This window comes from Carassius gibelio, chromosome A18, assembly GCF_023724105.1.
Source record: "Carassius gibelio isolate Cgi1373 ecotype wild population from Czech Republic chromosome A18, carGib1.2-hapl.c, whole genome shotgun sequence".
Lineage (NCBI taxonomy): Eukaryota > Metazoa > Chordata > Actinopteri > Cypriniformes > Cyprinidae > Carassius > Carassius gibelio.
Window position 1 is genome coordinate 12004975 of NC_068388.1, and position 24736 is coordinate 12029710.

Below are 24736 nucleotides of genomic sequence, written 5' to 3' on the forward strand. Positions count from 1 at the left end.
AGTGAGGATGTGGCTATTGTTTGATATATCCATTCATCCCTTCTATTTTAGAATCTGATATATGTGGAAAAGTCACAATATCCCACAAATGCACTCTGGATACTTTCTTCAAACCACAATTTAAGTGCTTCATTGCTTTGGTTTGCATGTAGAGCTCTTTACGTGATGCAGTTTATTGGCTCGCTACAATCCATCTTGTTAAACCAATACAGATTGCTACTGTTGGACTTGTCTCTGTCCATTACCTGAATCCTGACTTCCAAAGGCCTTTTCCCCTTTGCGGCTTTCTAAGGCCGCTGCCGCTGACTACTTTGCTCTTTTAGAAGATGTTTCATTCTAGGATGCCGACAAATGGTTGGTCTTTCAAAATATGTATCAATTATATAATTGAGCGAAAGATCTAAACGTAATACAATTGAGATGATTGGACTTAAAGAGTCATTTGTGATGTGTGCATGCATTAATATATCCTCACGGCTGACCTTCAGAGAAAAAAAAACTTCCGAAACCAGTATAATTAAAAAATGTAACATTTTATTTTTGATTTAAAACTTGTAAGACAAGTGCTAGATTCCCTGTTCCATTAATATGATAGCATCAGTTTCCACTCAGCTGATCTCTAATGAGTTTTCTCCATTTTCAAACAGAGCTGTAATTGAAAGCTGATCATGCATGACATTGCAAAGGAAGTATTCTGTCACATTACAAGCTTCAAGACAATCACTGAAATATTTCCTTCTTTTATAATACCTGGTTATTGAAGTTTAGTTGCAAAATGTCTTTTATGTGTGGGATATATATTTATACTCACTAGTCATAAATCTATCTTCATACATGATCCTATTTTGGATAATAGAGGTTTGTATTGTTCTTCTAATTCTGTTATTTGTTTCTTTGATCATAAATACAGTAAAGACACTAATTGTAAAATATTTAAAAATAACTTTTTTTGTAACTAAATCAGAGGGCTCTGGACAAACAATCCCTTTATGCATAGTTTCACATTACACTCTACCTGATCTAATTGAATGCAAATAGTTTGCTTTCTCCCATTGCAACATGTCTGTTCTTTTAAAGAGCAAAGTGCTTTACAAAAGCAGCGCATTCAGCAAGATGCGATTCAGCCAGAAAAATAAAACAAAACAAAGAAAACACTTAATTAGAAAGTTTCGATTAAATGCAGACTGCAGTCACATATTAAATACCCTAACACAGAGTCGTGTCTACATACATATAGACAGAGCTACATATATATATAGACAGAGCTACATATACATATATATATATATATATATATATATATATATATATATATATATATATATATATATATATATATATATATATATATATATATATATATATTCATAGAACCAGAGGGGGGAATTGAAGATATTTCATTATTACAGATTATATTTATTATATTATAATATATATTATTATATATATTATATTTGCATTATTACAGATGTAGCCCTCCAACCCAACCCCCATAACCCTGATTTGTGCCTTTTGAAGTCTGCACTGGAAGAACATAAAGAGGCTGTGGAAAAATCTGTATACATATCATCTTACATCCCTTTAACATCAGGTAGCATTTATACTTTTTATTGTGTGGGTGTGAATGTACTTAGTTTAGTTTCCAGGTAGTTTAGTTTAGTTAGTTTAGTTAGTTTAGTTTCCAGGTAGTTTTCCTGGAAACTAAGTAGTTTCCAGGAAATGGAAGTATTGAATAACAGCAAAACAATCAAAATAGTAAAAGAACTTTCTGTGTTGATATTTTAATATTTATCATGTGTTCCTTGGCAAAGCATGAAGCAACATTCAAAGAGGACAAACACCTGAATGACAGCACCAAATTCCCTTTAACTAATGAACAGTTAGTGAGTAGAAACTTATAAAGATCAAACAAAGCAGCCTCAAAGAAAATCAAATCACATTTCAGTATTCAAATAAATTTAAGGAAAAATCCCAATACAGTATGCAAACAGTCTGATGATGTCATCACTGTTGGTTAGACTTGAAGAACAATTGGAGATTTTTAAAGTGTATTTTAAAATTACTTAAAATATACATTTTAAATAACCAAAAATAGATATATAATATACATACATTATTTTGTTTGTTCGTGAAGTGGAATCATCTTTATCAGTTTCCTTTTTTCTGATGGTTCTCTATTTTTTTTTTTTTTTTTTTACTTTTATTCTTGAAATAAGGAAAGCTTATTGTTATTCACAATATCAGGTTACAGCCAAACATATCCAATCAAACTCAATTTGACGGTAGTTGTTTTTCCCTCATAAGTTGATTGCTAATCTAATTTTCTTGCATTATGCAGCAAAGTGTCTCCAGGGTGTTCACACACAGCCGGTCTTTGTATTATTTTCTTCCTGAACATCGATATTCAGTATGAAGCATTTGTGGATTAACTAAACAATCTCATTATCATGTTGTAAACCATGTATTATTGAAATTCTGTTCCAAAAAGCTATTTGGAAACTCAATTTCGCATTTCTTTTCTCTCTCTCTCTTTTTCTTTTATTAGTAAATCACAATGATGTCTGCTGTGATGTGCAGTTTGGGTGGTTGTCAGGGACAGGTCTGTGAGATTTCTTTGTCAGATTCAGATTTGGGTTTGACACCACGATGTCATTCCACCAGAGAGATATGCCAGAATTGATTGAATCTCATTACAGGGTTCACAGTAGAAGTCTTTCTGTCATTTAATCTATTATTAATTTAGGCTTTATTTAATGTATAATAATTATATGTTATGCTCTTTCATTAAAAGAAAATATGGAAGTTTATTTAATGATCCTGTTGGGGAATTGTGATTTATATTCAATGATTCAAAATGTTATAAAATAAAAATAAAAACATATTTGGCATAGTCTTCCCTCAAAAAAATGAACATTTGCTGATAATGTACTCACCCTCAGGCCATCCAAAATTAGACGCGTTTGTCTCTTATTGGAAAAGTGTCCAATTAAGTGAAAACATTTGTAATTATGTATGAGAAGAGTTTATAAGAAACAAATCCATCATAAGGTATTTTTAATGTCACCCTTTAAGCCAAACTACAAGAAGGTAATCCCTACCTCTTTCTCCAGTGAAAAAGTCCATCCCCTGTTTTCTTGTAACATCACAATCCACAGTGCATATTTGTTTAAGACTTTTTTTGCTTGTAAACAGTGCTTGATCTGTGCATATTTCACTCCTGCTTCAGGTGAGACTTTTTTCACTTGGAGAAACAATATGGATATTTTAGCTTGAAGCAATGGTTTGAAGATAAAGATGTCCTAAAGATGAAATCGTGTGGATTATTGTGATGCTTTTATCAGCTGTTTGAACTCTCATTCTGACGGCACCCATTCACTGCAGAGGATTCACTGCTGAGCAGGTGATGTAATGCTAATTTTCTCCAAATTTGTTCAGATGAAGAAACAAACTCATCTACATCTTGGATGGCCTGAGGGTGAGCACATTTTCTTTAAACTATTAATTTAATCTATGGCAACATTTAAACAGTGCAACAGCATAAGAAGAATATTAAATTAACTTAATAACTAACCCAAAATATTGTTCAGTAGAAGCACAGAAAGACACTTGGTCATTTGTCTGTTTTGACACACATTTTCTATTCGTCTAGCACCACTAAGACTGAAAGACCTGCAGTTAGAGGAAACAGTTTGAGAGAAGCACACAGCTGAAAGCCTATTCACAGTGCAGCTCGCCAGTGTTAGGTTTCAGCTGTCGATGTGCCAGGGACTGTTCTAGGAGCCAGGTGCTACTGAGGGCCTCTGTAGAGGTAGATATCAGTCGAACACAAGCCTAATGAATCCTTCACTGAGCTGCTAAAATCGATGGTGCACTAAATAAAGGTGTTGTAGCACATTATGTTGGCATTAGCTTTAATTTAATGAGATGGAACAGGTCTTTACCAGTGGAATTGATCTTTTTAATTGCCCTTGAGAAATGTGTTGAAAACAGAGTCTATGTTGATACCACCAACTTTGATAAAGGAAGACTTTTATGACACAACTGGCTGGATTTCAATTAGGTGACACTGATAGCTATTCAATCTCTGTATACAACTACTATACTCTAAATGAAGTCATTACAAACCTGTCACATAACTTTAGGATCTTCCATGATCTTGCAAGGTTTTGCATATTAAAGGCGTTTTATTTGCCAGTCTCTAGTATCAGATGCAGCTCTGATGATGCTTTGTTTTTCTATTTATATGAAATTAAAGACATGGTTGTTGGTGCCAGACAGGCCGGTCTGAGTATTTCACAATCTGCTCAGTTGCTGGGATTTTCACGCACAACCATTTCTAGGGTTTACAAAGAATGGTGTGAAAAGGGAAAAACATCCGGTATGCGGCAGTCCTGTGGGCGAAAATGCCTTGTTGATGCTAGAGGTCAGATGAGAAAGGGTCGACTGATTCAAGCCGATAGAAGATCAACTTTGACTGAAAAGTGACAACATGACGTGACGTGACATTCAGCCAAGTATGGTGACCCATACTCAGAATTTGTGCTCTGCATTTAACCCATCCAAAGTGCGCACACACACAGCAGTGAACACACACACCCGTAGCAGTGGGCAGGCATTTATGCTGTAGCACCCCAGGAGCAGTTTGGGGTTCGGTGCCTTGCTCAAGGGCACTTAAGTCATGTTATTGCCAGCCCGAGACTCGAACCCACAACCCTAGGGTTAGGAGTCAAACTCTTTAACCACTAGGCCATGACTTTACACCACTCGTTGCAACCGAGGTATGCAGCAAAGCATTTGTGAAGCCACAACACTCACAACCTTAAGGTGGATGGACTACAACAGCAGAAGACCCCACCGGGTACCACTCATCTCCACTACAAATAGGAAAAAGAGGCTACAATTTGCACAAGCTCACCAAAATTGGACAGTCGAAGAATTGAAAAATGTTGCCTGGTCTGATGAGTCGTGATGGTGTAATGGTGTGGGGGATGTTTTCTTGGCAAACTTTAGGCCCCTTAGTGCCAATTGGGCATTGTTTAAATTCCACAGCCTAGCTGAGCATTGTTTCTGACCATGTCCATCACTTTATGACCACCATGTTCCCATCCTCTGATGGCTACTTCCAGCAGGATAATGCACCACGTCACAAAGCTCAAATCATTTCAAACTGGTTTCTTGAACATGACAATGAGTTTACTGTACCAAAATGGCCCCCACAGTCACCAGATCTCAACCCAATAGAGCATCTTTGGAATGTGGTGGAATGGGAGCTTCGTGCCCTGGATGTGCATCCCACAAATCTCCATCAACTGCAAGATGCTATCCTATCAATATGAGCCAACATTTCTAAAGAATGCTTTTAGCACCTTGTTGAATCAATGCCACGTAAAATTAAGGCAGTTCTGAAGGCAAAAGGGGGTCAAACACAGTATTAGTATGATGTTCCTAATATTCCTTTAGGTGAGTGTATATATACAGGTGCTTCTCAATAAATAAGAATGTCGAGGAAAAGTTCATTTTTTTCAGTAATTCAACTCAAACTGTGAAACTCATGTGTTAAATAAATTCAATGCACACAGACTGAAGTAGTTTAAGTCTTTGGTACTTTTTACAAAAAACCACCAATTCTCAATCTCAACAAGTTAGAATACTTCATAAAACCAAATAAAATAAAATAAAAACATTTAGTGAATTGTTGGCCTTCTGGAAAGTATGTTAACTTACTGTACATGTACTCAGTACTTAGTAGTGTTTCCTTTTGTTTTAATTACTGCCTTGATTCAGAATCAGCATCTTCAAAAAGCACTCTGTGAACAGCCAGCTTATTGGCAATGAATTATTGTGACTTACACTCCTTGTGAAGGGTGTCAATGACTGTCAGAGACCATTTTGAAGGCTCGGGAAACCTTTGCATGTGTTTTGAGATGATTGGCATGTCATCATATTCTAATTTGTTGAGATCGTGAATTTGTGGGTTTTTGTTAAACCTGAGCCAAAATCATCACAATTAAATGTATTTATATTAGCTGATTCTAAGAGTACAGTGTATTTTATATTTAAATGATACATTTATGTATTCAATTATAGACTACACATTATTTTACATTGTCCCTGTTACAGTCATTTTAAATTTAAGTGCTAGGTGATATTAATTAACAACATACTTACTATAGGGTTATTATTAGGGCTTTGTTAAGGGTTAGTTGGAGTTATGTAGTGTAATTGTGCATAAATATAAAAAATAAAAAGTTAAAAATCCCCAGCAGATGCTGTCTGCACATTAATGAATAATCAACTCATTTTATTTTGATATAGAATAAAGATAATAGACCTATGGTGGTTATGCATTCATTGTGCAGACATTTTGAATCTCATTTTGGTACATGTAAAGGACACAGATGGCATGAACATATTCCATTTGATAGTTTCTCGCCTGCTGATTCATTATATCAGCAAAAAGCAACAATTTGCTTAGAGAATATCTCTTGAAACACTCTTACACTTACAAAATGAGCACCCTGTGATGGGGATATGATGTGCTGAAATTTCATGGCTTTTTGTCCAACCAATCATAATTATCCATGGTAATTATGTGCAGGTGCATAAGCCATTTACAAAGACATGCGAAACATCATATTGGTAGATTACTGTATGAAAACCTTTCCCCTGTGCTGTGACAGGAATGGCTACAGTAAATGCAGTCTAATCGACTGTCAGGCAACATTACTATGCCTAGCCTATCCTAATAACAGGGCTTTCTCTCAGAGGAATAAAAAAGTGTGGTGACATTGAGGGCAGTGTGTATTTGTGTGGATATGTCAAAATAGTTGATGTGATTTTCACTTCTGCATGTAAGACATGTCAACAAATCACCCTGGTAGCTTCCTGGGTTCTCTTGGGTTGCATCGTGTGTGATGGTACACAACAGTGGCAGCAGCCTGTGATTTGCTTTGCTTCACTCTTTTTGAGTCAGTTTGAAATTTTCAAGACAACTTGTGTTGCAGGACAGCTGCTTTTAACATGATTTTGGTAAGATTATTTACTAAACGTTTCATGTGAAGTTGCTGCCAAGAACAAAGTGTGGTGTGTTAAAATCAGATTCTTAAAATGAAAACCTAATTTCACCCTTCTTCATACTATTAGTGTGATTTAAAAAATATTGCATTCAATCATTTTACATATGCATAAGATTCGATACAATACTATTCAGAAGTTTGAGTTTGGTAAGATTTTTTGAAGTTTGTCTTTTTTGCTCATCAAGGTTGCATTTATTTGAACAAAAAAACAGGACTGTACTGGAGGCCTCTGCGCACTATGGAGGAAACATGTCACTAGGAGGCGTCTGCCCGCTGACTGGCCACCGAGGGGGACATGGTCAGCCACAATGGCTGCCACATAAACTTTTAAGGTGGAGAGGGTCAACCCCACAGAGTACCTTGCTTGTAAAAACTCCAGAACTGTACCAACTGGGCAGTTAGCAGGGTCAAGTTGGTGGTCTCTGCACCATGAGGTGAAAAGTTTCCACCTCATGCCATACAGTTTACTTGTTGAGGGAGCTCTGGATTGGAGTCTGGATTTAGTATCCGGATGCCCTGGAGTCAAAGTGGAGCCAGATCAGCATCCACTAACTTCGTAAACTTGCAGGATGAGAGTGCAAGGCTGAATTGATGTACTCGATATTGGTATGCTTCACCCCCGAAAAAAAACCTCTGAAACGTCCTGTGTTGGGGAAGGATGGAGACATGGAAGTTTGCATCTTTGAGATCTACCATGACAAACCAGTCCTCTGACCTGATTTGAGATACAACATGCTTTATTGCAGATCTATGATCGGACGCAACCCCAATTCTTTTTCCACCCACTGCATCGCTCTGTAACTGTGCTTTCCCATCCCCCCACTTTGCTGTTATAATCAGATGTGGGGATGAAGAGGCTGGCCGAGATTGGCTGGTTCCACTTTTCCAATCTCAATGTGTAGATCGGGAAAGAAAGGCAGTCTTCAGCATGGAGGTGGTGGTCTCGCCCGTAGAAAGCATTCATCAAGCTTGCTTTTCTGCAGTTCAGATTGCTTTTCGGTAGGCCAATCGATGTTAAGCTTAGCTACCCCGCTAGTTACCACCTCCAAGAGCTCCTTGTACTGGGGCAATTGAGGTGGTGAATCCTCTTCGACACTCTCCACATCAGGCTCCTCAGAGGAAGATAGGTGAAGTGTCCACCCCTCTCCCCAGGGGTAAGATACCGTGGAGCGGTCTTCTGACCCTAGGAATTTGGTGCAGGATCTGGTAGGTGAGGGAGTAGATATGGACTCGCCCATCTCCCTTCCCTCTGTCAGATCCACCTGCGAACCCCATGAATGCAGCTGCTGCTCCGCCTTGGCGGAAGCAGGGCCAGCCCCGTGGGGAACGCTGAGGAAGGCTCCCTCCTTGAAGTGAGCCTTCCGGGATGAAAGTGTCCGCATTGGCATGCGCTTGCAATGCAGACCTCAAGAGCATGCTTCGCTCCCAATCACCCCACATACATACTGTTTGTATCCCTACTTGTAAAATAGTGTGGGTAGGGAAGAACACATAATCTGAAGCTTGATCTATTGATTTATTGCACCCTTGTGGGTAAAATTGTTAATTTCATTAATAGTAATAATTATTATAAATTTACTGACCCCAAACTTTTGAACAATAATGTAAATGGATATTACATAAACCATGTGGGTGAAATAACCCTCAGAACTTCTGTGACTAAAATGATTTATTGATCTGTTGTGTATGTTATGTGATGTGTGTTTGTGCCATTCAGTGTATATGTGTCGGTGGTAATTATCACTGTCTGGGGCTTTTTAAGATCAGAACAAACATACTGAGAGGCTTGATAATTGCTCTGATTTATTACCAGTCACTGATGCACTGAAGAGTCAGTTGGTCAGCAGACACACACACCCCTTATAAGAAACCCAATCACTTTCTTCTTTTCAGCTCTTATTGTCTCTTCTTTACATTTCTATGGTTTATATTCTTTCTGTCAAACTTGTACTTTGAGCACTAAATGAACTGAGCTTCTTTTTCCATGTTTTTATATTTATGTCCCCATAAGTCTCTGTTGCACATTAACTTATTTTCACTTCTATGACATTAAACATCGCTACAATACAAACCAAAAAGGAAACAAAATGTATACATTTTTTTCATTCTCTGTAAAGATTCTTTCTTACTTTGTTTTATTCTTTCTTTCTTTCTTTCTTTCTTGCTATCTTTTTTTCTTTCTTGCTATCTTGTTAAGCTTTATAAGTGCTTGAAAATTCCCCCTCTAACATTCTGACATGTCTGAAATTCTCTATGCCTAAGCATTTTGCCCACTTTTTGTGTAGCTTTAGTTTGTCTGTGAAAAGAGCCTGCTTACGAATAAGTAATTAGGTGTATTATGTCCACAGACCTGAGCATTCGCAATCATTTCCAAGTGGAGTTCCCACCATTATTGTTGATTCTTTTTTTGAACACACTGCCTTATAATTGTAAATCTCATTAGAGGCTCAGCATTACACAACTATGTTTTCTGTAAATTGGTTAACATTTGTAAAGTATTAGGCTCATGTAACATTACAGTGTTCAACCGTGTCTAGACAAGACATGATCTGCCAGCAGTAGCTCACTGGCTTATTAGACTCAAAGCTTCCCAAATGCTCCTGAAATTGTTTTGTCAGAATAACAAATTACTCTGAAGTTTTCTGGCCATGCTATTGAATAGCCTTTCCTAATATCTGAGACCTTCCTGATTCTTTTTACCTTTGAGTCTTTAAGTATATTTAAATGTGGTTTTCCAATAAGGAAGTATAATGAAAAAGCACACTGCAGTTTGATGAAGGATTAGAAGACCTCACAAGCGGTGGGATCCTCTGTGCTTAGAAGAGTTCTGTGAAAAGATTGTCACTCTTCGATGATTACATCATATGAAATGTGACATGACAGCAAAATAATGGCATGAGAATGATTGAGAATCATTGCTAAATTAGACTGGATCACTATGTAGCCATAAGAAAAAATGACATCTAGAAATCATTGTTCAATATAGTGTTTGTTTATTGTTAACAAAGTTGTATAACCATCACTACTTTGTTTCTTGATAATCTTAACTTATCTTTAACATTGACCAGCTTCTCAAAGTTACAGAGCTACTCACCACACATGCAGACAAAAATGTATTCCCATTACTTATTAACATTTTTGTAAATCATAGCCATTTTGTATCAATTTGTTCTTACTTTTTGTTTTAATTAAAATTAGGGAACAAATTAGCACAACCTTTGAAGGTTTGGGGCTATTCAAGTTTAATTTCATTTTTTTGTTCATGATTTTATTCAATAGGAATATATTAGACTGATCACATTGTAAAAAAAAAAAATTGGCAGACACTATTCAGAATAATTTGATTGTGTGTGATTTAGACTGTCTAATGCATCAGTCTCTCATGAACAGTGGTCTTCTTTACCAACCCCAGTGGGGTACTATCATAACATGTCTGTTATTGACCATTGTTGAGTCGTGGCGTCCTCCCAACAGGGACTCTTAACTTTGTAGATAAAGGACAGTGCGAGTGACCCTGTGTGCCTGTTTGTTCCCCAATTTGTTCTGCAGGATATCTGGCTCCTGCAATGAGCCTTTGGCCAGAGCCAGCATGGTGGTGGCCTATGCTTGCTTAACTGGCTGAAAAATGAAGATTTATCTGCACATCTGCGAAGCGCTCCCCAGACCCAGTCATGACGGGTATGCCCTTAAATAAATGGTGGGAAGCTGCGAATGGGAGTTTGTAGGTGGGGAGATGACCTTGTGACATAAATACAACTTTCTCTTTCTCCCTCCACATAGCCACAGTGTGAGAATATTTAACGGGCAACAACAGACAAAATTGTGAGCCACTTTTGCCTGTTTATTCTGTTAATAGAAGCCTTTATAAGCCCACAGTGCTAAACCACCTCCATTTCCTGCCGTCTTTGCCCCCTTCTCCCTCTGCTGTGACCTCTCACAAAGTGAACCCTATGAATGGACAATACTGGCCTTCACATGGGCCTTCAGAACTGCAGCTGGGGCTGCCTGCACTGCCTCTAGGGCACTCAGAAAGATTAAGGGGATCTACTGCGCTCTGGGGGGCACACAGATGTGGCGGATCATTTAGGCCTTTTCACCTTTCATATTGTTTTTAGGTATTCATAGTTCATAGGTTCATAGTAGATTTGGGTTTGAGCATAGATATGGTCCTAGATACGGGTTCTTTATAATTGGTATTACTGTTATTACACGCCTAACCTGATTTTACCAAGTGAGACATGTTCCTGGGACAACATCGTTGTTGACCCTGGAACAACATTGTGATTAACCAATCAGATTTGAAGAACCAGTTTATAGATTTTGTGAAGTTTATGCTTAAAATCAGTGTTTGGTGCTTGTACATCAGTGTCATTCATCTATCATTTCCTCTGATTTTAGGGATTACTCATGGTTAAGGTTAGGTTTAGGTGTAGGGATATGGTTAAGAATATATTTTTGGAGTAAAATGTTGTTCCAGGGTCAACAAAATATGTTGACCTAGGAACACATCGGACTTGGCAAAATCAGGACGTGCTATTTAACCCCTGCCAATTTGATGGTAATGATTGCAAAAATAGTTTTGCTGTAGCATGTCGCACTTTCTCGCAAAATATTTCATAGCAATTTTGCTTTCCAAAACCATTTTGTAAATTAAAAAAGTCTTCCTCACCTTAGACATAAACTGACACAAAGACATGATTCATATTTCTCTGAGCCAGTACAGCTATTCGTTCGATTCTTACATTTTCACATGTATGAATGATTCTGGGGATATTATTTAATGCCTAATCCAGATTTAAAAGTTAGAATTATGGCCAGTGACAGAAGAAAAAGCAACCATGTGCCAGATGTTTCCTGTTATATCTGTGGGTGTTTTATTACATCCAAACAGTGACAGTGATGTAAAATGTATTTATATTTTTGAGTTCAGCGTAATTATTACTTCGATAATATTAGCCATTTTGAGAGTGTGAGTGTGCATGTTAATTTTTTATTATTATTATTATTATTATTATTATTATTTTTATTTTTTTTACTTGATGCAGGGCTGTCAATTCATTCTACAGTAAAAATGTGTAGTTTAAAAATTAAACAAAACAAAGGACATAAATAATACATTAATTTGTGATTGTAAAATAATAATAATAATATGCACTATTCATATTTACTTATTTTTATTCATAATATCAATTAAGTGCATTTTAGTGCTTATTAGGTTATGGTTATCAGACAATTACATTTAATTACATTAATCTAAATCGGTGCTGGTCATAAAGGCAATCTCTAGTTCACAGAGAAAATTATTATTTTACATTTTTTCTCTGTCTTCTCAAGTAACTTGATGGATTGCATGGGCAAACAAGATAATAGATTTCCTAATTGAGTGATACAGTGCTTTATGTTGTTATCTGAGGGTAATAATTTGCCATTCTTTTTCTGTATACATAGAGTCCAACTCAGTGTGTAAAGAAACAATATGTGGTTGAGAAATCCACTCTACAGTTGCCTGGAAGGGAAATTGCTCCAGTCTTGTGGAATGAGCAAATATAGTGGGGGTATGCATTTCAAATTGCCCAACACACTACCTCTTCAAGATATGTTTTGCTTTCTCTTCCCCTCCCTCATCCCTTTCTTTGAGATAGCACACAGTACAGGACTCATGATGAAAGGCATGGTATTATGAGATTACCAAGGGGCATCCTAAAAGGCAGAGGAAGGAAGCAGGCAGAGTGGTAAGTGATTCTTTTCAGTCAGTGGATTAACCTCTACAGGGTTGAAAAACTTAAAGTCCACTGTTCTGTTGTCACTGCGAACTCCATACACAGGAAGTGAATATCTAAATATTAAATGTGGTTGAAATACAAATAAATTGTATGTTTTATTTATGCAAGTCCATGTTTGTTATTGATCATTGTAGTTTGCATGTGTGCATTATATGCACACAGTATAAATGTTTGTGTGGCCATGGCATGTGAATACATGCGTGTAGTTTCATATGGAACTGGAATTTCTCTGACAAACAGTATTTATTTGCATTATCAAATGAAGGGGAAAGCTTTGCTATTTTTCATTCATTATTGACCAACCAGTGTAAACACAGTGAGTGTGAAGTGCATACAATGTGTGTTCCGGAGTGCGGATAGCTAACTGATTGTATCCTTGTGTATGGGCCTTCAGCTCACGACTTCCTCTGACTTACTCTCTGTTTACCTCCTCTATGGCTATAAATGTGTCATATTTAATTATTTAGTGTGTTACATTATATATGCTTACTAGACTGCATTTTACCCCATTGTTTAAATAATATATCTCCTGAAATATGAGGTAAGTGGAAAAATGAAAGATATTACAGTAAATCAAAACACTTTTGGGGAAGTTGACTCTACTCAAACTAAAACTGTTTAATTTTAAACATCATTTTCAGATTATGTTATAATTAATATGTGTGAAGATATTAATTGAGATATTGCATGGGATGTTAGAAAAAATTACATTTTAAAATTACGAAAAAAAACTTAAACTAATGGCAATTAGTTGCAGGGCCAAGATTATGGGCCCTATAATAAACCCGGAGCTGAAAATAGACTGCATCTTGTAGTTGATGGAGATTTGTGGGATGCACATCCAGGGCACAAAGCTCCCGTTCCACCACATTCCAAAAAAGGGTTGAGATCTGGTGACTTTGGGGGCCATTTTGGTACAGTAAACTCATTGTCATGTTCAAGAAACCAATTTGAAATGATTCGAGCTTTGTGACATGGTGCATTATCCTGCTGGAAGTATCCATCAGAGGATGGGTACATGGTGGTCATAAAGCATAAAGTGATGGACATGGTCAGAAACAATGCTCAGGTTGGCCATGGCATTTAAACAATGCCCAATTGGCACTAAGGGGCCTAAAGTTTGCCAAGAAAACATCCCCCACACCATAACACCACCACTACCAGCCTGCACAGTGGTAACAAGGCATGATGGATCCATGTTCTCATTATGTTTACGCCAAACTCTGACTCTACCAACTAAAGGTCTCAACAGAAATCGAGACTCATCAGACCAGGCAACATTTTTCCAGTCTTCAACTGTCCAATTTTGGTGAGCTTGTGCAAATTGTAGCCTCCTTTTCCAATTTGTAGTGGAGATGAGTGGTACCCGGTGGGGTCTTCTGCTGTTGTAGCCCATCCGGGTTGTGCATGTTGTGGCTTCACAAATGCTTTGCTGCATATCTTCTATCAGCTTGAATCAGTCGACCCTTTCTCATATGACCTCTAGCATCAACAAGGCATTTTCACCCACAGGACTGCCGCATACTGGATGTTTTTCCCTTTACACACCATTCTTTGTAAACCCTAGAAATGGTTGTGCTTGAAAATCCCAATAACTGAGCAGATTGTGAAATACTCAGACCGGCCTGTCTGGCACCAACAACCATGTCACGCTCAAAATTGCTTAGAATACCTTTCTTTACCATTCTGACATTCAGTTTGGAGTTCAGGAGATTGTCTTGACCAGGAACACACTCCTAAATGCATTGAAGCAACTGCCATGTGATTGGTTGATATCTTTTTATTGGTTCATATATTTTTAGAGGCCAATCATCAAAGGTGCTTTGGCCCCTATTGTATCTGTTTTTCTTTTTTTTTTTTCTTTTTTTTTATTATTTATATTCCACTTTTTCTTCTTCTTCTGTTCTCAACGTATATGGCAGCCTATACTGCTTGCGATAGAGCACAGTCTCATTATTAACCATAGTAAATTTGGAGTCTCTATCTCTGTTTGAAAACCCACTGGATCGTAGATTCAGCCATATTTTACTTTTCCCTTTTGTGTGATTTGTAATGCTTTTAAACAAAACTTGAATAGTGCTGATTTCTTTCCATATTTATTTTTGTGGACATGTCAAAGTCGTAGATGATCGGCTTCATTTGTGCTGGAATATTTCAAGGCTAATTTAGCTTGCTGAATGACAAATGCTCTGGCAGTTCATCCAGTAAGATCATGTCAAGAATTTTCCATGACAATGAAAGATCCTTTCCAGCATCATTCATGCTTCATGTGTTGATGCATGATCATAAAATAAACAAGTATACTATGATGAAAAGGATGTTGTTTTGATTAGAAAGATCTTTTATTGCCTTCATAACAACAAATGAGTATTGTAAACACAATTTTTACATGAAATTCTAAACAACTGAGTAGGACCAATTTTTCTACATCAGTGGACCTCAACTGGTGGGTAAACACTGACAAGTTTACAGAAAGAAGAAAAAGACAAGTTAAATGCCTCAAGCGATATTATTGTTATAACTGAATTATTGAAACCATTCGCAAAATGTATGCATTTATAATAGCACATTCATTCATGTTGCTTATTGTTGGTCTTATTCAGTATATGGATATATTAATATACTTTGTTAATATTTATTTTTAATCATATTTATATTTCAGCTATTTTACTTTTTCTCTTATTTTCCATTTTAATTATATTTAATTATTATTTTAATATTTATATTTAAAGGAATTACACTCCATATAGTTATTCATTTACATTTACATTTACATTTACATTTAGTCATTGTTAGGTGCTGCCCCTTTAAGAACGTTGTTTCAGTGGCTCATGTGATAGCTGCCGGAAAGGGCAGAGGCAGTTGAAAAAGAGACAGACAGAAAAGCATGTTGTTCTCATGTTGAAGCTTGTTGAACTTCTATAATGATTGCAGATTTAAACTATAATTTGAACTGTATATTCCCAGCGTGGTGAGTAATTCTTGTGCTGTTTAAGTAATCTGAGGTTTCTAGAGTTATCTCTATGTAGATCGATATTTGCGATTAGCGCCATAGCGCCTAAAGGGTTAATATCATATACTGTTTGCTGTTTATGTAGACATATGTTGTTTATCATGTTATTTGTTGAAATATTCATGCAATATGTTGCATTTAGTTTGTAAACAAAGTTGAATGCAAGTCTGTGACACGAGAGATTGTTCCAGAAATTCATATTGCATCACATGTGATAATGTTTAATTTAATGTGATATGTGGAACATTGCTAAATAGTAATTGTGAACTGTTTTGTGTTTACAGTTTGACCGCACTTGTATGCATGTACAAACATGAGAAATTTCTAAACTACAAGTAAACAACAACAACCAATCAACAAATGTGTACGGTGTGAGTTCTGCACTAGTGGAATAAATAACAAAATCAAGTTCCAAGTTAATGTTATCATTTCATGGGTAACATTAAAGTCAAACACGAGGAAGAAAGAAAATTAATAACAACATGGACCAAGAAACAGAAGAAAGTTCTACCCCAGATCAACAACAAAAGGGTTTCAAGCGTCAACGTGGAGGTGCAAAGGCTGCTGTGACACGCTTGATGACACAGATTACAAGCGCTATGAATTGTAATCAGCCTAAAGAGGTAGAAATGAAACTTGCTGCTTTGGATCAGGCTGTTATGCGGTTTCATGAGGTCCATGACATGTATCATAAAACATTCGAAGATGATGATGACCTAGATGCTTCTAAAGGCTATTTAACATCAGTCCTGCGGGATGTGCAAGACTTACAGCACACAGTGGTAAGCTGGTTTGAAGACTTTAAGCAATCAATGGAATCTCATGATGCATCAAACTTCCAAGAGGAACAGCAAATGCTTGATGATGCTGTTAAACCGCAAATGTCTCCTGTAGACCAACTATCTACCCAGTTTCAAGAGCTACAGAATCTAAGACAGAAAGAAAATGAAGAGTTCTCTGTGCTTTTAGCTCAACAAGAAGAACGTCTGCGTGCACAGTTTAAACTACAACTTCAGCAAGCTGAACTTGAAATGGATGGACTAAAAGGCTTACTGAAACTCAAAGATGCTGAGATGGAAGAAAATAGACGAAAGGCTGAGTTAACGACAATAAACAAAGATTTCTCAACTCCTGTCTCAGGTAACCCATCCTTTAACTTTCATCCATCATTCTCAGCAGTAAACGATAATTCTTTATGTCAACTACTGGAGCTGTCAAGGCAACAGTATCAGTCACACATTGATTCCATGCACTTACCACCTGTTGACATAATCAAATTCGATGGTGAACCCTTAAAGTACTGGCAGTTCATCAGATTGTTTTCCTCAGTGATTGACAAAGAGACAGTGCCAGATCAAGAAAAACTCACTCGTCTGCATCAGTACACTGTCGGTCAAGCTAGAGATGCTATCTCGCACTGTTTGTACAATCCTGATTCTAGCCTGGGCTATGCAGAAGCCATGACTATTCTGAAAAGACGTTTTGGCAATCCATATGCAATATCACAAGCATGGGTCGACAAGGTGCTCAATCACAAAGAGGTTAAAGACAACAAGCAGTTGCAAAGCTTTGCAGACATTTTGCGTAGCTGCCGAGATACTCTAAAAGCAATGAAGTGTGAGGATGAGCTCAATGGTGGACGCACTTTGCTACAGATTGTAGAAAAGCTGCCTGAAGACATAAAAAAAAGATGGCTCACAATAAATTATGAGATAATCAAATCTGGACGTTTACCAAAGTTGGACGATGTAGTCAGTCTTGTTGAATCTGAAGCCACTAAGAGAGCTGATCCTATCTTTGGGAATCTTCTTACACCTGCCAGTCGAAATTCTCCCACGAGTTACAAATCAAATGCTAAGTCAAGCTTCAATAAGAAAAGGCAGACATTTGCAACCGTGTCAGTTACTAATGAATCCACCATATCATCTACACCAAAGATAACTTCAAGATTTAAATGTCCAAAGTGCGCTGACGGACATTTCCTGAACCAGTGTCAAGCTTTCAGAGCTTTGTCTGTTCAAGAACGTTTGGCCTTTGTTCAGCGAAAGCAACTCTGCCTGAACTGCTTTATGAAGGGTCATCGGAGCACAATCTGTTCTCGCAGCTGGGTATGCAAAGTGCCTGGATGTGGGAAAAAACACAACAGTTGGCTACACTCTGCCATCGTAGCTTCTGACAACGACAAAAGCCAATCTACTAATCAAGCTACGGAAGATGAACCAGCTGTTGACCCGCCACAAGCCATTCAAGCACATGCTACCAGAAAATGCAGTGAAGTCAGTCAAAAGAAGATTGCTCTTCCCATTTTGCCTGTAGTAGTTTCAGACAGACATAAACGATTCTCTATGAATGTCTTTGCTTTGCTTGATAGTGGCTCAAATGGGACCTTCGTGTCTAAGAAGCTAGTTAATGCTCTTAAACTGGAATCACGCAAAATGAACATAAAGCTGAACACTATGGAGACCAAAAACCTCAATGTAGTCACCTTAGCAGTGGATCTACGAGTTGAAGATGCTCAACAAAGGAACTCTTTCCTGATGAAAGGAGTGCTCTGTCGAGATCACTTGAACATAAGTCTCGACAGCCCAGTCACACAGCAGGAGCTGTTTAAGTGGCCGCATCTGCGGGAAATTGCGGATGAAATCAGTCTACCTGATGCTGATTTAGCTGATGAGGTTCACCTGCTAATAGGTCTAGATCAACCAGACATACTTGCTCCTCGTGACACATGCTGTGGTGAGTCTGGCGAACCATATGCAATTCTTACTGGCTTGGGATGGACACTCCATGGACCAGTAGCTGATGGCTCTACATCTGTTTCTGCCAATTTTATTCGAACTGACCATTCTCTACAACAAGCAGTTGAAAGATTTTGGAAATTGGATGATCCAGTCCATGTGAACCATGATTCGCAGTCAGTAGTTGATGAGCAGGTTGTGGCCCTATGGAACAAACAAGCAGTCAAAGAGGAAGGTCATTACACACTTCCTATCCCGTTCAAAGAACATCCACCACAACTGCCCAATAACTACACGATGGCCAAGCATCGATTAGACCTTCTAGGAAAGAGGCTAAAAAAGGACCCAACTTTGCTTCAGAAGTATAAAGAGGGTATTGGAGACTCTTTGCGCAAAAAATATGCAGAAGAAGTCGTCGATATTAACAGAAAAGATGGCTGCGTGTGGTACCTGCCACATCATCCAGTGCTACATCCACATAAGCCAGAGAAAGTTCGTATTGTCTTTGATTGTGCAGCACGTTACCAGGGTACTTCATTAAATGACCATATTCATCAAGGCCCAGACTTTACCAATAAGCTGCTAGGAGTCCTTCTCAAGTTCAGACAAGAACCCATTGCCTTGAATGCGGACATTGAAAGCATGTTCTATCAGGTTCGGGTGCCATCTGAGGAAAGAGATGTGCTTCGCTTCCTGTGGTGGGAAGATAACGACCCGAACAAACCACCTAAGCATTATCGTATGACAGCTCATCTGTTTGGAGGTGTCTGGAGTCCTAGTGCTGCCAATTATGCCTTGCAACGAGTGGCGGAGGACAATCATGGAAACTTCTCTGATGACACAGTGGAAACGGTTAAGCGAAATTTCTATGTTGACGATTGCCTTAAGTCAGTACCAACAGAGGAGGCTGCCATTAAACTCGCTTCCGAACTCCGGGAACTGCTCACCTGCGGAGGCTTTAGGTTAACCAAGTGGTTAAGCAATTCTAAGGAAGTGATGAAGTCAATACCAGCTGATGACTGGGCAAAATCATTACATGAGGTAAACCTTGACCAAGAGGATTTGCCATTTGAACGAACACTGGGCGTCCTTTGGGATGTAGAACGAGATTGCTTCACATTCGATGTCAAGTCAGTGGACAAGCCTCTAACAAAGAGAGGAGTATTGAGCACTACCAGTTCCATCTATGATCCTTTAGGATTCGCAAGCCCTTTCGTGCTTAAAGCTAAAGCAATCTTTCAAGAGTTGTGCCGTATGAAAGTTGAGTGGGATGAGGAGTTACCAGTGAACATAGCAGCACAATGGCACAGATGGTTGAACGACTTGCCTCTGTTGTCAGCACTGACAATTCCAAGATGCCTTAGACCGACATCTACAAGTTGTTTGTTATCAGCCCAGCTCCATCACTTTTCTGATGCTTCAGAACTGGCTTACGGTGCTGTTTCATACATCAGGATTGGTGACACCTGCAGGCTGGTGATGTCAAAGGCCAGACTTGCTCCAATCAAGCCAGTAAGCATACCACGACTGGAGCTACTAGCAGCCGTTGTTGCTACGGAGCTGGATCAGCATATCAAGCAACACTTAGAGATCCCAATTGAAAGGACTTTCTTTTGGACGGACAGTACTATTGTACTTCAGTACATCAAAAACAAGCATTGTCGTTTCCAGACATTTGTCGCCAACCGTATATCAAAAATACATGAACGCTCAGAATCATGCCAGTGGAGACATATTGATTCTGCCTCTAACCCTGCGGATGACGTCTCTAGAGGAATGACTATGAGAGAGATTTTGGCAAGTGAACGATGGAAATCTGGTCCACACTTTCTTAGATACGATGAGGAACATTGGCCTGCTCAACCTATTATAAATGACTTGCCGGATGAAGCAGAGATCAAACGAGGCAAAGAAGTCTATGCAGCTAGCATAACACCAAACCAAGCAATGAAAAATGCAGTAGACAGACTACTGGAACGATACTCCAGTTGGCATCGTTTGAAAAGAGCTACTGCTATCTTGTTGCGTCTCAAGGCTTTGTTACGCAAGAAACTAAGTGTTCATCTTTCTGACCCCATCACTGTTGGTGAGCTCCAGCAAGCAGAGTTAGCCATTCTCAATTACGTACAAGCTGCAACTTTCAGATCTACTGAAGCCAAGCCTAGTTCTCTTCTCAAACTTAAACCCTTTAAAGATGAAACTGATCAACTCCTTCGTGTCGGAGGCAGACTAATGAATGCCCCAATTCCTTACGAGGCTAAACATCCAGTGATCCTACCTAACAATCATCACGTCACCCAGCTAATTATTCGTCACTATCATCTTCGCTTGGGTCATGCAGGGCCAGAACGAGTTCTTACAGAAATTCGTCAACGTTTCTGGATTCTAAAGGGACGTGCTGTCATTACACAAACTCTGAAGTCATGCCTACAGTGTCGCAAGTTAAGAGCTAAGCCACAAGCCCAGCAAATGGCAAACTTACCTGACTCTAGAGTGACACCGTGTGAGCCTCCATTCACTCGAGTGGGCATAGACTACTTCGGGCCATTCTTGATTAAGAAGGCACGCAGTGAACAAAAGAGGTATGGATGTTTGTTTACATGTCTCACTACGAGAGCTATTCATCTCGAAGTCGCTCACACCCTAGATACTGATTCCTTTATCAACGCACTACAGCGATTCATTGCCAGGAGAGGTTCCCCTTCTGAAATACGGTCAGATAACGGGACTAATTTCGTTGGTGGATTAAGAGAGTTACGGAAAGCCATCAGTGAATGGAATCAACAAAAGATTTCTGATTACCTGCTGCAGAACAATGTAAAATGGATCTTCAATCCACCTGCTGCCTCCCACATGGGTGGTGTTTGGGAGCGACAAATTCGCACTGTTCGTTCCATTCTAAACACTGTCCTATTGCAGCAGGCACCAGATGACGAGGGTCTGACAACACTGTTTTGTTGCGTTGAGGCTATTGTCAATGGTAGACCAATCACTAAACTCTCAGATGACCCATCAGATCCTCTACCACTAACCCCAAATCATCTGTTGTTACTCCGTTCGGGTCCAACTCTACCTCCAGGAGCTTTCGTAAAACAAGATGTTTACCGACGCAGATGGCGCCAGGTCCAGTATCTGGCAGATATATTCTGGTCGAGATGGATTAAAGAATATTTGCCTGCACTGCAGCAGCGCCAAAAATGGCTACAACCAAAGCGTAATCTTCAAGTAGGAGATCTTGTGATCATTCTGCATGAAAATACACCACGCAATCACTGGCCACTAGGTCTGATTACTCAAGTTTACCCTGGTACAGATGGACTTGTGCGTACTGTGGAAGTGAAAACACAGGCAGGAGTCTTCAGCCGTCCTGTGGATAAAATCTGCCTCCTAGAAGCCAGTTTTATCAGTTGAACTAGTTTAGTTGAGGCATCACCTTTACTTTCTTTGAATGACCTGTTTGGGTCATTGGGGGCCGGGATGTTAGGTGCTGCCCCTTTAAGAACGTTGTTTCAGTGGCTCATGTGATAGCTGCCGGAAAGGGCAGAGGCAGTTGAAAAAGAGACAGACAGAAAAGCATGTTGTTCTCATGTTGAAGCTTGTTGAACTTCTATAATGATTGCAGATTTAAACTATAATTTGAACTGTATATTCCCAGCGTGGTGAGTAATTCTTGTGCTGTTTAAGTAATCTGAGGTTTCTAGAGTTATCTCTATGTAGATCGATATTTGCGATTAGCGCCATAGCGCCTAAAGGGTTAATATCATATACTGTTTGCTGTTTATGTAGACATATGTTGTTTATCATGTTATTTGTTGAAATATTCATGCAATATGTTGCATTTAGTTTGTAAACAAAGTTGAATGCAAGTCTGTGACACGAGAGATTGTTCCAGAAATTCATATTGCATCACATGTGATAATGTTTAATTTAATGTGATATGTGGAACATTGCTAAATAGTAATTGTGAACTGTTTTGTGTTTACAGTTTGACCGCACTTGTATGCATGTACAAACATGAGAAATTTCTAAACTACAAGTAAACAACAACAACCAATCAACAAATGTGTACGGTGTGAGTTCTGCACTAGTGGAATAAATAACAAAATCAAGTTCCAAGTTAATGTTATCATTTCACGGGTAACAGTCATTTAGCAGATGCTTTTATCCAAAGCGACTTACAAATGTAGACAATGGAAGCAATCAAAAACATCAAAAGAGCAATGATATATAAGTGCTAAAACAAGTCTCAGTTAGCTTAAACACAGTACACATAGCAAGGGCTTTTAAATAATATAATAAATAAATAGAAAACAGATAGAATATAAAAAGAATAGAGCAAGCTAGTGTTAGAGTTCTTTTTTATATAATTGTATAATAAATGAAAAGAAAATAGAATAAAAAAAAGATTGTGTGAAGAAATTACAGAACCTAATGATCCCATGTTGACAGAGAAGAGAAGTGGTCCAAGAATTGAGCCCTGAGGCACCCCAGTAGTTAGATGTTGTGACTTGGACCCCTGACCTTTCCAAGATATTTTGAAGGACCTATCTGATAGGTAACACTCAAACCACTGGAGTGTGTTTCCTGAGATGCCCTTTCCAGTAGTGGTTAACCGTGTCAAAAGCAGCGGACATATCAAGCAGGATAAGTTTTGAAGATTTTGATTCCGCTCTTGCCCGTCTTAGGGCTTCAACAACTGAGAGCAAGGCAGTCTCAGTTGAATGTCCACTTCTGAAGCCAGACTGGTTGCTGTCAAGGATGTTGTTCTGTGTGAGAAATGCAGAGACTTGGTTGAACACAGCTCGTTCAAGTGTTTTTGCAATGAAAGGAAGAAGGGAAACTGGTCTGTAGTTCTCTAAAAGAGATGGGTTGAGGGTGTGTTTCTTAAGTAGTGGAGTTATATGAGCCTGTCTAAATGATGAGGGAAAAACACCCGTGTGGAGGATGTGTTAACAGCCGCGTTTCCACTGTCATTCCAAAAGCGTGCGTGCTAGTGTGTGCCAAGGCCAGTCACGTTTACACTGTCACTTCCGGGGCTTGATTGTTCCTCTTTGGGGCTTCCTCTGGGCCAATGGCCAGGGTTTTTCGGCCCGACAAAAACCTTGGGCCAAAGCAGGCCAGCTGGTGCTAGAGGAGTGGTTATGAACAAAGGTGGAGTTTCTCCGCGTCTGGAGAGGGTCAGCACTGCAGATCATTTCAGAAAGCTAACAGCTATAACACCAGCATTAAAAACTTTTAAAAGTTGAGCTCAAAACTCACTTTCAGTCAGCAGTGAATGTTTGAAATAATTTGATCCGATCCGATGTGGATTATAATCACCATAAAAGGCAGAAATATTTGAAAGAAATCAGGAACGTCACCTTCTTATTCTCTATCACAATCGTGTTGTAACATATTTTATCTGTCATAAGATTTGTCTCAAGAGTTAAGCTCCACGTAGCCTATGTCACAAAAACATATTAATGGTTTTTGTTTGGGAGCTTTTCTAAAAATAGAGAAATTATCATTCATTCGAAATGTGATGTATGTTACTACAAAAAAAAAAAAAAAACAGTCTTGACTGAATAAGTAGGCTATTTTCATAATGCTTAGACATTAAAAATAAATAAATAAAATAGAAATACATTTATTTCTGTGTGACTAATCTAATCATGATAAATTAATTCATATTGTTCAATGTATCAATTATAGTAAAACATCAATGCTTTTGAATTTAAGTGTTTAACAAAGCATGCAAACAAAAGGCCGCTGTTATCGTTTTTGTTTTGTGTTCGTGCATGTTGATTTATTTCTTATTAGTTTTCTGATAACTTCTCTTTGTTGGTGAAATGATGGGGTTGCATGATGTTGTTCCTGAGAGGCGTGTGAAGGGTGGATTTTAGTGAAGCGCAATGGAGCTTCTGGCTCGACAGTGGAAATGCAGCGCTATTTTCACCTCGGTGCTACTGGCCCGAGGCTATTAGCCCCACCCGGCCCATTTTAAGCCCTGGCTCGCACTGCCCCGACAGTGGAAAAGCAGCTAATGATGTGAGTGCAGGTACAAATGCAGGAGAAATGGCTTGAAGTAGATGAGATGGATTAGGATCAAGTGGACAAGTAGTAGGATGATTAGAAAGGATGAGTTTC

At 38.5% G+C, this 24736-nt stretch overlaps 1 protein-coding gene across 1 annotated transcript; it reads left to right on the top strand.

Annotated features, from left to right (window-relative positions):
• Nucleotides 1–16517: 16517 nt before the first annotated feature.
• Nucleotides 16518–22747, top strand: LOC127933996 (uncharacterized). The gene has a single exon (XM_052531145.1). The coding sequence runs from the start codon at nucleotides 16532–16534 to the stop codon at nucleotides 22019–22021; it is 5490 nt and encodes a 1829-aa protein (XP_052387105.1). The 5' UTR covers nucleotides 16518–16531; the 3' UTR covers nucleotides 22022–22747.
• The last annotated feature ends 1989 nt before the right edge of the window (nucleotides 22748–24736 follow it).